The sequence below is a fragment of the Phalangium opilio genome, unplaced genomic scaffold, assembly GCF_054372755.1.
Source record: "Phalangium opilio isolate 3A_F unplaced genomic scaffold, DU_Popi_V2 ptg000089l_1, whole genome shotgun sequence".
Lineage (NCBI taxonomy): Eukaryota > Metazoa > Arthropoda > Arachnida > Opiliones > Phalangiidae > Phalangium > Phalangium opilio.
This window is the reverse complement of record NW_028324194.1, coordinates 1356460-1370266: the sequence shown is the minus strand read 5'-3', so window position 1 is coordinate 1370266 and position 13807 is coordinate 1356460. Positions and strand designations below refer to the sequence as shown.

The following is a 13807-nucleotide window of genomic DNA, read 5'->3' as shown; positions in this document are numbered from 1 at the left end:
ATCCATCATGATATTTCCATTGATCCGCAGAATTATTGAGCGTGCCATAGACAAACGACTTCGTTCACAGTTCCAGCCTTGTGCGGCGCAACGCGGTTTTGTGGCCACTCCAGGCACGCATATCAACGCTTCCTTGGTGAACGGAGTTTTACAGTCGGCAAAGGTGAAGAAATCAAACTGTGCGGTTGTCTTTTTAGACGTCGCTAAAGCATTTGACAACGTCAGTCATAAACATATCGCGAATACGTTAAACACCCTTCCAATTCCGGAAAGACAACGCAACTTACAGATGGCTCTAATAACCGACAATGAGGTTCAAATAGAAGCGAACCATCAGAAATCGGGGAAAATTAAATTAAATAGAGGCGTACCTCAAGGTGCTCCACTATCTCCAACGCTTTTCAATATTGCAATTGATTTTATTCTGAAGGAATTAACGGAAGAAACGGTAGCCAAAGCACATGGCTATGAAGTTGTGGAAGGACAAAAGTCAATTTCGGGGCTAGGCTTCGCGGATGACACGGTAGCTGTGGCTAAATCCAAGGAATCGATGGAAGTGCTGGTGCAAATAGTCATGGATGGATTGCGACAAATAGGCCTTACGGTCAACTGTGCGAAAAGTAAAGCAATTATCATTAGGCATGGGCACCTAGACCACTCCGCAGACGCGATATCGACACTAAGTGGGGATACTATTCCCACTTTAAATCCCGGTGAAAGGGTGAAGTACTTGGGCATTGACTTCGAAGACGGAATAGTCCTGGACAAAGCTAAGGTGATTCAGTCTGTTGGAAACAATTTGGACCTTTTAGTTGCTAGTCCACTGTTGAACCCAAGCCAAAAACACAACATCATTAACCAATTCATTTGGCCTTCAGTGGTGTGTCCTTTACAAAGTGCTCCTTTACGGAATCTGACGAAGCAGTTCCTAGACGACTTAGATAGGTTTATAAGGGGAGCCTTGAAGCAAATACTTCTGATTCCAACAGACACGCCAGATATGATGATATACTCTCCACGAAAACTGCGAGGTCTAGGGGTTGTATGTGCCGCCTGGGAGGCCTATTTGCAACATTATAGCATCAGCCTAAAACTGAAAACCATCAACGATCCAGTTCTGAATGGCTGTCGGGACTTACAGGCGGAAATCCATGATTGTTTAAATAAACTTAATATCCACCTAGAGGACTCATCAACAACCCCATCCGCCCAGAAAATACGTGACACTCTACGAAAGAACGCATTTGAAGAATGGAGCATGCTCCCTGGAAAGGGACTTGGGGTAATCCAGTTTTCGGAATATCCGAGAGCTAATAGCTGGATGACCACAGGCTACGGTTTGTCATCGTCGCAATGGACCACCGCAATAAAAATGAATTGCAACAGCTGCGCCACTAGAGGCACAAAAGGCCAATCGGAAGGAACCACCTCATGCCGTTTCCCAAACTGCATGAAGAAAGAATCCCTATGTCATGTTCTCCAAGATTGTCCTGCCACTAATGACATGGTAATTGCAAGACATAATCGTGTAGTAACAGCCATAGAAGAAGGTCTAAAGGTCGCTGGATACGAGGTGTACAAGGAGGTCCACTGTGTGGACAACACGACCAACACGAATAAAAGAGCGGATCTCGTGGTTATTGACCGAAGAGGAAAAATACAATGTCCAGACCGTGCCGCTTCGGACACACAGACCCCTAGAGGTTTCATAATTGACCCATTAGTCAGATTCGAAAAAGATCTCGGCCAAGCTAATGCGGTTGACTTGGAAAAGAAAGCGTATATGAACCCCACACACGATTACTTCAGGGGAAAGTTTACAGAGATTCAGGAATGGGAGACCATTGGCCTTTACATAGGATCAAGGGGAACAATATCTAAATTTTTTACGGACTTTATTCGCAGGTTCAATTTACCAACCGCGATGATTAACGACATTTCGACGGCAGTCATTTCCACTTGTTTCACGCACACTAAAATCTAGTGTATACTAAGAATATCTCAACTTTGATCTGTTTAACTTGAAATATCTCACAATATTTGGGTATAAATACTAGATGAAAAATCATGAAATGAAATGTAAAAAAAAAGATACTTGTGAATGTTTTGTAATTTATAATTTTTAGTATTTATCATTACTTTTTAATTTTTATTTCTTTTAAATATATTTAACGATGTGTTTTAACACTGAACGGTACGCTGTGTTATAGCAACTCTGTACTGGCAGGGCAGCCTACTTCATTTCGAAATAAAGTAGTTCATCATCTCTCTCACACACAGGGTTATCCTGGAACTCTCACAGTTGCACCTGTATCGCCGGGTACGGTTTCTGGAGGTCTCCGCGCGCCACGCACGGGTGTACGAAGGTCGAGATGACCAAATATTCAGCGGCTTTCGTGCACTCGTGCAAACCCTCTCGTTGCCGTGAACGAGAGGGTGGAGGGGGGGGCAAAAAACACACTGTAAAAAAATTTGTAAATTATTTTAAAAATAAAAAAATTTTTTTTTGGTTTTATATACTTCCCTCTTTATTTAAATTAAGCTTATATTTTTTAGCGTCAAAGTTTTTTAGGCTTAAATAGCAAAAGAAACAAAAGATACGCTTGGAATTAGTTATATACAAATGGACCAGTTTTTTCGGATTTAAATTCAATTTATTTTAAACACCAAAAAAAAGCAAATTAACAAGTAGATATAAATTAAAAATGAGTTAATAAATGCATTCGGGTTTTTAAATAAGTTATTTGACCCGAAATTAAAGAAAATAAATTATAATTATAAAAGTAGTTTTCAAGATTTTCTTCTTCAAGTACATTGTTAAATTTCGTCACGACTTGGTGCGACGTTATAAAGTTAGTGAAGTACCCGACCAGTGCGTCGAATTTCTCGGGTTGACCATCCAAACAAGGTATGCGTTCGTATTCCCCGTATAAGTTCTCATAAATGGCGTTATAAAACTCTATGATAATATCGGCCATGTGTGTAAACACAATTTCATGGTCATTTATCTTTATAAGATGCTCCTTTACAGCGCCCGAAACGCGATTCAGGGCCGCTGTTTCCAGGCAGTTCAAAACAATAGACTCCTCATTTAGCATGTCTCTGATGTGACATGTGTTATGGTATGCCACAATCGTTGTCTTTTCATTGGGGTTATCGTTTAACACGATTTCAAAATTGTTGGTTTCGTGGGCGGCAGTCCAACCCGCTAATACGGGTAAACGTGGAATCAGCTTTTCCCATGTACTTGTTGAAATGGCGAAGTTTTTTAAAGATTGTTTCCTACATATGCGAACTTCGGGGTCCAACGTACCGTTTACAAATACAGCTGTTAAGAACAACTCTTTAGATATATGGAATCTCCCGTTAATTTTACGATCGCTAGTCACACCTATCTTCCTTTTGCCCGCTTCTTGATTATCCATCTTACACGTTTAAGGTCTTCTCGAATAATGATACTCGACTCTATTGAGTCAGGGGGTTTTTATACTAAATTTCTTACGTAGATATTACGAAATATTTATTGTCCTTAACTATTGCAATGTTAGACTGTAAGCGTATTTTTATGTCACAGTTCTGAAACCATAGACTTAGGAACTCCAGTTTCCCAAGATCAATGAAATAAATAGTACAATAAGTAGTTTTTTAGGGGGTTGTACTCCAAGATATGGCGTATTCTTGTCAACCTTTGTGTACTTGACTCCATAACAACTCACAACATACAATGGGGATGGGGAGAACGTTGCAACCTCCCGCACCTAATGGTAATGGACCCTTCAGCATGTCAGAGCGAGTTATTTTTACAATCATTTTATTATGCCCTTAAGATCTTTGTTGATCTCATTCCCCCTCCCACCCCCTTGGGTGGAGTATATACCGTTAAGAAATGTATCCCAAATTCTTAATCGGTGCTAAATGAAAAGTTTTTTTTGGTGAAACATAGGGTAATTTTGATAAATTTAGCTAAAATTTAACTCAACGCTTTAAACATTTGAAATATTTTTCAAATGACCGGTTTCGTGTCGGTAAAATGTAATGTATACGAATGTTTTCGTTTCGGTGGTCTATTCATTTTCCCATGTATTCCTATGGGGTTTTAGGAATTTTGAATGATCTATTTCGTGTCGGTCAATTGTAACTCAAATGTTCAAAAACGTTTCGGTTGTTTTTTACTTCTAACACGAAATGCGTTGTGAATGATGCTTCGTTCAATACCGTTTTACTTTTTCCACAAATTTTTGATTACTAGGCCGATAATTTTGATAAATATAGTACGTATTAGGTTAATGCTTCAACCTTATGATACTTCTTGATTTTTGCGAACGCTACAAAAACATCATAGAATTGTCCAAACATTACCCTCGGGGCAACCACCTGGAATCAATTAAATGTTTGGTGGTAGAGTGAGTCACCAACTAAAGTAATAAATCTGAAAATGAATTCCAATCATAGCAATGCAACTGGTTCAACCACGCCCCTTTTTAATGTCCTAAACAACCTGGTGAGTGGTCCAATTAAAGAATTGACAAAATAAATTATTTTGCTCAAGTTCCGCCCCGTTTTTTAAGGCCATAGACCCCTCTGAGCGTGGGTACGTATAAATAAAAAGCCGATGGAATGTCTTAACACGTTTGTGTGAGTCATAAATCACTCTACACTGTTAAAAAATGTTGTCCAAAATTGGATGTAAATGGATCCAAACGGCTGACTCTGAGACAGCACAGTTTTTCGTCTATTTTTGGATAACGTAATTTGCGTCCAAAAAGGGACGGTCAAATGATAAGCCAGATTTGGAGTCTCATCCAAAATTGGATCCAGAATCATCTATTAAGGGATCAATTATTACCCAGAAATAGTCAGGATGTCATCCAATTTTTACGCAAGTGGGCAAAAATGTTCTAGTATCCTCCCAATATTGGACTAATTTCAAGCCAATATTGGACTAATATCAAGCTTATATTGGACTAATATCAAGCCAATATTGGACTAATATCAAGCCAATTTTGGACTAAATTCAAGCCAATATTGGACTAAATTCAAGACAAGATTGGACAAATTTCTAAACGATATTGGACTAATATAAGGCTCATATTGGGCTAACATCGAGCCCATATTGGAGTAATATGGAGCCCATATTGGTGTAATACCTAACCAACACTGGACAAATGTCGAAAAATAATTGGCTCATATGAAGTCAATATGGATGCTAGATTCTTTACTTCACCGAGTAATGTATGCTATGGAGAGGTTCTGTTCTCGACGTATCCATCTGTCTTTGTGTGTGCCTGTCTGTCTGTCGTTACACCCCAAGAGATTGCTTTCGCAGATTCCTAATCTGAACAAAAGTGTTCTCAATTTCACAGTTCATGTGATCAAAATTCACAGTTAGCGGAATTGTGGAATATTGGAAGGTACACTGACCACTATTCTCTTTTTGTCATCCCCAATCTAACTACACCATTTTCTGGTCTTTCAGACACTCGCGAAAGAGGCGTATTCTAGGAGTCAAACGTCAATAATAGCTAGGTTCAAATGATAATAGGGAAAACCTCTCTTAAAAACGATACAACTAAAAGTATGATAAGTAACTCTCGATAAAAATAAATAATATCGAATAATTTTAATAAAATATTTGACAAAAACCTATCTTAACCAAAAAATCTGTAGTCAAAGTTTATATGGGACGAGTAAGGAAGAAACGAGTAAGAAACATTTCATAGTTTATATAAAGCGAGTAATTAAGACATGAAGCTCTTTCCAAAGTTAATGTATGACGAGTATTGATATCGTTAGTTAATAAAAACGGAATAAAGAAGTCGTTTTGAGGTAAATGACCAAAAGATGTTTCAAGCGTGACTCTCTGAAATATTGTAGGGCAGTATTTTTTTACCTCTTCTTCTGCAGTTGCTTATCAATAAAGAGAAATGATTGATGAGAAATAGGTAAATATTTATGTAGGAGATCCTCAAATATGATTTCGCTCTCCCTTCTTTTACCTTAACCCTTTTATATACATTAACCCCTCTTTGTTCGAGTCTAGGGTGTTTATGTTGAGATATGGATGGGTTTCGCACCAAGAATCGAAGACATGCATTTTTGGATTAAAGCTACCATTTTTGGACCTTTACATCACTTCCCATCCAAATTTGGACTATGTGTGCAAATTTGGATAGTTTAAGCACCAAGAATCGAAAGCATCCATTTTTGGATTAAAACTACCATTTTTGGACCCTTACATCACTTGCCATCCAAATTTGGATTACTTTGTGCAAATTTGGACAGTCATTGGACTCATTTTTCTAACAGTGTAAATATAAATTCCATTGATAACAATACAACTGGTTTAGCCACGCCCCCTTTTAAGGCCCTAAACCAACTGGTTGGAGGTCCACTTAAAGAAAAATAAATTCCATTGATAAGAATACAAGGAATCAAAAGGCCCTGCCCCCCCCCCCAATCTCAAAAAAATCTAGACACGTCTGAACGTGTTTACGTATAAATAAAAACAGATGGGGATAAATTCTTTTGTTACGTACCAAGTTCAATCTCCTCCTCCCTTTTAATGTCATAAAATATATACCTGTTGGGTGTCAAAAAGGGAATTTTGTAAACTATAGAGTCATTTCACTTCCGAACTCTGGAGAGAAAGGTTGTTGACAAGGTTTGTAACAAATCATGTGTTACGGTATATGTAATTCTTTTTTGGTTAAAATGCCCCTTAAAAATGTTTGCTAAATAGAAAAAATATGAAATAGTCTAGCCATATTCGTGTATACTTTAGTTAAGATGTGTATTTTATTATGTTTTATAGTAGTATTTGTTCAATTTAACTTCGAATCAACTACCCAACTGTAATACCACGTTTATGATACTAAAGTGTACTATTGTTTTAACCCTGTATTTCGTCTACTAACTAATACACAAAACAGGAGAACACTTAGAACATCATCAAAGCATAATTTTCAATAAACTACGAAGACCTTATCTCACTTAAAGTTAGTTCTTGTAATATACGAATAATATAAGGGAAACATAAACATACATGGAGAGACCTCAAAATCATACAAAGAACAACATTACTAGAAGGGTGGGTGTAGAAAGGGTGTACTGAACCTATAGAATTAGCACTAAATCATACCATAAATGTACACACTATCCTAAAGATACACCCAAATAATACCACTATGGACACTGAACGCCGTCACCACCGATAAATTACATGACCTCATACCAATACACGAAAAAAATCCCCTATAAATTGAAATTTCCCGCCAACAACATCATGTGACGTCATCAATTCCCCCCTCCCTCCCAACCATATTTTCCCCTTCATGCCCTCTACCATCCAGAGGAAAGAGATAGATAGAAAAGGGGGGCAACAAATGGGGCTACGTAAAGGCAGCCAGTATACCGAATTAATTCGGTATACTGGCTGCTACACTCTCTGGTCTCTATCATTTATAAGTCTAGGTTGTGTCATACTTAGGGAGCATATCTTATTAACTTATGATATTATGTTATTAATCTGGGGTGACAATGGGTGGGGATGAATCAAAGACAGGAATGCCAAGGTTCAAAATCAGTAAAGATTTACCTTCGATATTCTTAATCATTGTTTTGCTCTACAAATATAAACAATCACTAAATGTCATAGTGGGGCTGTGTTTCAGCCGTATTTGTGTGTGTCTGTTGTTACACCCCAGGGTACCGCAATCCCAGTTTGCAAATTAAAGCAAACGTGTTCAACATTTATTTGTTGTATTAATTCGAATTTATCAGTTTTAAAGCACACATCTTTCACGCGCACCGATCCTACTACATAGGAATACGAGTCTGATTATTTAAGCTACAGTAAAAACCTGAGTGACGTATGTCACGGAGAGGTTCTGTTTCGGCCATGTCTGTGTGTGTTTGTTGTTACACTTAAGGGTACCGCGTTTGCAGTTTTGGACACAAATCTCAACTTTTTGGCTTCCCACAACATCATCTTTCGGTTGTTGTCTATTCCAGATAGGCACGGTAGATACGATTGGTTTTTCATAATATGTGAATTACTAAAAGCAGAAGCATATGGATACAAATACAAAAAAGTACACTTCGTTGCACTAAAAGTCCAGCTATTTACCTCGCCAAGTGACGTATGTCACGAAGAGGTTCTGTTTCGGCAATGTCTGTGTGTGTTTGTTGTTACACCTCAGGGTACCGCGTTCGCAGTTTTGGACAAAAGTCTCAACTTTTTGGCTTCCCACAACATCATCTTTCGGTTGTTGTCTATTCCAGATTGATATGATTGGTTTTTCATAATATGTGATTTACTAAAAGCAAAAGTATATGGATATAAATACAAAAAAGTACACTTCGTTGAAACTTTCTCGCGCTGTGCAATATGAGAAGCCCTCCTTTATCCCAGAATAGTGTCGACCCCCTCTGCGTAATTTCAGCTCTACCGACCGTAGCACAGGGAACAAGCCGTGTGTAGGCTCGTAAAGTAGCAGATGCTAGCTCTAGCACCAAAAATTAACGTTTGGATCGCCAGCAGCATCATGTACTACATTCTATAAACCTATGACGTCAAGAAGCTATTCCTGGTTTTATTAGTTCGTGTTTGAGGTTGAACAGAGGGTAGTTTGCTTCTTAGTTTACATGTCTTCTGTAGCCAAAGGCATTAAATTGTTAATGAAGTGTACTTTCTATTTTCACACTTAATACTTTTGCTAAAAAGAACAGCAGGGGCTTATATACTTCAATCCTATAATAACTTCGGGCAATTTATTTGTAACTCGTTTAAGAGAAGCGTCTCTGAAACGAAGTTTGATATCCCCAAGGCGCGGACAGCCCGATGTCCACTAATGGTCATTTGACCCCATCAACCCTTCTGTCACCTCCGGAGTAAAAATCGTTTCCTTTCCCCGCGTATTTGCATAACCAATTACTTGGAATCTTACCGCACTTGGCTCGTACACAATACAATTAAAATTTGTAATTTTCATTCCAATTAGGCATATCGTAAAGACGTTTTGCTAGAATACGAAAGAAGATTCCAAAAAATGAATCGAAGACAGGGAGACGAGAACGAAGTCTTCAATCAAGGGAACGCCGTCTACTTTGGCACCGTTCATCATTTGGAATACATGTGCCTTCACGGTTACAAAGCGGGGAAAGACTTGCATTACGGAAGAGATCCTTTCGGCCAGTTCTCCGTTGCTTTCGAAGTGTCCAAGGCGGCTTCGAATACATTGAAAGACTTGGTCAATCTGAGGTAAGAGACATTGTTATTGGTAAAATCATTTGCTGACATTTTCATTACGCGACAGAATAATGAACTATTGGGAGACTGGACATCGAATGAGAGCCAACTTTCTGTTGAACAAAAAGGCCTGCTCAAAATTCTTGAAAACAAAGCGGGGTTTAGACTTTTCGAAGACTTCTCTCGATAATTTTGGCGCCATATTTCTCGCGTACATCTCTTCAATGGCCATTTCCTTTAAGGTAATGCTCGTAGAGTTACGACACGGCTTCAACAACTAACATGTGGAACGGAGACTCTTGAACTGAGGAACTACAGCATGGACTAAAAATATGAAATCGATTCTCCCGCTTTGCGATGAAAAAAATATTGATTATAATTTGTTCGGTAGGCTCTTGTAGGTATGACTTGATACTCTTTTGTAACGTTAAAGCAAAATTCACATGATTTTACCAATTTTCCTATGGAGATTAACATGGGGTTTTTCGTGATATTTCTCTAACTGAAAAACTAGAGCGAAGTTACTTTTCGGAATACTCCTATATTAACAATTAAATATTCAGGGTGTGCTTTCGGCTAGTTTAATCAGAAAAAATTAAGTCTAAGTATGTTAATTTTAGTTAATTACGGAAGTACGGCTCTTGAGTTAAACGTCAGGTTAACCTGTTAGCGCGCTGATACCCATTTCTTCAATTTTCAACCAGATTGAGAACAAGGGAGGGCCTACCTTTGTGTCTGATAACAAGTTTAGTTGACATTTTCAGTTTGCTTCATTCTGTGGAAGTTCAACCTATAGCGCCAGCAGCCTGCGTCCGCGAGTCGCGTGATCCAGGAGGCTATGTTCTTAAGAAGATAAGGCTCCATGGTTGAAATTGTTTTTGAGCAGTCGACGCTTGTTTAGTATTTTACCGAGCTTGAACAACTTTATTTGGATTTTCTAACCAACTATAACACCCTTAGAAACAAATACGTCGTTATCAGGTCGAGTTTTCGTCTAGAAAAGTAATTGAGGTAAATAATTACAGTTAATAGAGGTTTTTAATATCATTTAAAGTAAGCTTTTCGACGTTCTTTACGGCCAAGGCTTAAGTTGTATTTTAGTTTGTCTATTGTTATATAGTGTTTATATTGTCTTTTCTTTTAAAGATTATATGAAAGCTAATTTCCAGCTCTGTTTTGGAATTACAAAATTCGCAGTCTGCTTCGATTCATGCTACAAATCCCAACCCTAGGCCTAGGACCTAGGTTTTACGCTACTTAATACTGAATTCATAACAGTTTGTTGGCGCTTCTAGTTTTAAGTCAAAAATGCCATATCTATCCAAATTATTATGGTTTAGAAATAAACGGTAGTGTTTTCACATGGAACTAACTAACGCTAGGGACGGTCCGCACCGATAGAACTTCCAGTAGTCTCTCTGAAAAACATTCGTTGATAAATCCTCCCGCTTTTAACTCTCCCCTTCAGAAATTTGGTGATTCAAAACGGAATTGGGCTAGATTCTTTACGCCACCTATAATTTAGTTTTTGTACTAATGTACGGGATCTGCTGTAAAGGCCGTCTGCTATGTTAGGTGTTGTGTAACCTTTGCGTAAATTGTGATACAGCCACAGTAGTTTCCTTTTTCACTTTCAAATTAATTTAAATGATCATTAAAATATATCAAAAGCGCATACATTAAAATTTTAGGGTAATTGCAATTAAAGTTAATATTTTGTTGAAACTTGTATTATAAACTAAATCCACACTAGATAAAGAAGATAAAGCCGTTAAATTAAACTCAATCAAGTAAAATTAATGTGAAAGATTCGTGTTTTGGGTAAATTCATGGATATCTTCTAATTAATCTAACAAATTAAAATTAAAATCACAAATATCTTTTATCCAGCCTCCACTTTCCTGTTTAATTCTTACGATTAATTAAATAATCATTTAAAAGCATTTTTCCCATTTTGAAAAGAGAGCCATTGAAAAGGAGCGTTATTTAAATGTTTTGGGGCAGAATAGTGATTGTTCCGCAAGAGTCAAACCATGGAACTAACTAACGCTAGGGACGGTCCGCACCGATAGAACTTCCAGTAGTCTCTCTGAAAAACATTCGTTGATAAACCCTCCCGCTTTTAACTCCCCCCTTCTGAAATTTGGTGATTCAAAACGGAATTGGGCTAGATTCTTTACGCCACCTATAATTTAGTTTTTGTACTAATGTACGGGATCTGCTGTAAAGGCCGTCTGCTATGTTAGGTGTTGTGTAACCTTTGCGTAAATTGTGATACTGGAACTAACCAACGCTTAGAAATTCATTACATCCCTAACCTTGAAACGTAATTTATTTTTGGAACTAAGCATTTAACACTTTAAAGGTTGTACCATTGTTTTTAAAATAATCATGGAACTAACGCTTAGAAATTCATTTTATCCCTAACCTGGATACATAATTTATTTACGAACTAAGTATTTAACACTTTAAAGGTTGTACCGTTGTTTTTAAAAGAATCATAAATATGGTGAGACCTAAGATCTGTGTGTAGTGGTTCTAGAAGTGACAATCGCCAAGCGCATAAACAGCACATGAAAGATGTAGAGTTTTTCGCTTTTCCTAAACCTAAGTGTAATTATGAAATTTGTAAGCAATGGACAGAATGGTTAGGTTGGAAAGACTACCCAGTCTCAATTGGAAATATAGCACACTGCTTTTAAGGCTTTTTGCTACCCCCCCTTTAAAAATTTAATCACTTTTCCGGTTCACACCAAATGCTCGCTAGGGTGCGTTGTCACCAAACATTTCTCAAATATTCACGCTTGCGGACCATCCCTAGCGTTAGTTAGTTCCATGTTTCAAGGTTAGGGATGTAATGAATTTCTAAGCGTTGGTTAGTTCCAGTATCACAATTTACGCAAAGGTTACACAACACCTAACATAGCAGACGGCCTTTACAGCAGATCCCGTACATTAGTACAAAAACTAAATTATAGGTGGCGTAAAGAATCTAGCCCAATTCCGTTTTGAATCACCAAATTTCAGAAGGGGGGAGTTAAAAGCGGGAGGGTTTATCAACGAATGTTTTTCAGAGAGACTACTGGAAGTTCTATCGGTGCGGACCGTCCCTAGCGTTAGTTAGTTCCATTCTTGAAACGTAATTTATTTTTGGAACTAAGTATTTAACACTTTAAAGGTTGTATCATTGTTTTTAAAATAATCATGGAACTAACGCTTAGAAATTCATTTTATCCCTAACCTGGATACATAATTTATTTAAGAACTAAGTATTTAACACTTTAAAGGTTGTACCGTTGTTTTTAAAATAATCATAAATATGGTGAGACCTAAGAAGATCTGTGTGTAGTGGTTGTAGAAGTGAAAATCGCCAAGCGCATAAACAGCACATGAAAGATGTAGAGTTTTTCGCTTTTCCTAAACCTAAGTGTAATTATGAAATTTGTAAGCAATGGACAGAATGGTTAGGTTGGAAAGACTACCCAGTCTCAATTGGAAATATAGCACACTGCTTTTAAGGCTTTTTGCTACCCCCCCCCTTTAAAAATTGAATCACTTTTCCGGTTCACACCAAATGCTCGCTAGGGTGCGTTGTCATTAAACATTTCTCAAATATTCACGCTTGCGGACCGTCCCTAGCGTTAGTTAGTTCTATGGTCAAACAGTCACTCCTCTAAAGTTTGCAGTTAGGGAGAATTTCTGGTTCAAACTCGTATAATAAACTGAAATAAAACTAGTAAAAGAAGATAAGCCGTTAATTTCAACTTATTAACCATATTTAACGTGAAAATAATCGAAAACAAAAGGTTTTTGGGTAACTATAGATAACCCTTAACTGAAATAATAAAATAAGATCAAACTACGCGAGTTGTTCTTTCAGCCTAAATGTTTTCCTATTTAAAACTAAAATTAATTACATTATCACTATAATACATAAATAGGCTCCAAATACAAAATTTTAGGGTAAGGAATGTATCAAAATGAAATTTTTCCATTTAAATTTTTATATATTATTAACATAGTTCGCAAAATCACCAGCAACAATTTAATCTGGCAACATTCAATGTAATAATGTTGCCAATAAAACAAGGGCGTCTAGCCCATAACTAAGCCACATCCCTAGCTATCTCTCGCTATCCCTAATTCAATAAATTTTCTTCTACTGAAATATCATCTAGCATAGCAGTCAAGTGGGGGGAGCAACAGAAAATTTTAAAGCACAGTCTTGCGATTAGTCTTGGAATTTGGGCCTCAAATTACAACCTCTTATCTGTTTGGTTTACATCAACGTCAACGTAAATGTTCAATGTAATTACCATTGTGGTGCAGGCACTCTTCATCTGCCCATGTCTTGCAATAACTTTTCAAGCAATGAACTCATGACGCAGGAAGTCCTATTAAATGCCGTCAGAGAGTTTCTTATCAAGAAAAAGGGTCCGATAATTTGGTTTCCAAGAATGCCCTCCCAAAAATGCACGTTATGAAGGTTTAAGGTACCATCCCTAAATAGCCTCGTTAGAGAACAGAACCTTTCTAAAAAATAATGGGTCGGCTTCAATT

General features: G+C 37.5%; 1 protein-coding gene across 1 annotated transcript; it reads left to right on the top strand.

The window, feature by feature from the left end:
* Window positions 1-4435: 4435 nt before the first annotated feature.
* LOC149646249 (uncharacterized) lies at window positions 4436-9528 on the top strand. The gene is made up of 3 exons (XM_089850309.1): window positions 4436-4501; window positions 9000-9259; window positions 9315-9528. Exons 1-3 carry the CDS (start codon window positions 4436-4438, stop codon window positions 9526-9528), a joined length of 540 nt encoding a protein of 179 aa, XP_089706435.1.
* Window positions 9529-13807: the final 4279 nt, after the last annotated feature.

Coding starts and splice junctions, on each gene's coding strand:
- LOC149646249 (XM_089850309.1), top strand. CDS start 4,436: ATGAATTCCAATCATAGCAATGCAACTGGTTCAACCACGCCCCTTTTT. Junction 4,502..8,999: donor TTAATGTCCTAAACAACCTG/GTGAGTGGTCCA, acceptor CATTCCAATTAG/GCATATCGTAAAGACGTTTT. Junction 9,260..9,314: donor AAAGACTTGGTCAATCTGAG/GTAAGAGACATT, acceptor ATTACGCGACAG/AATAATGAACTATTGGGAGA.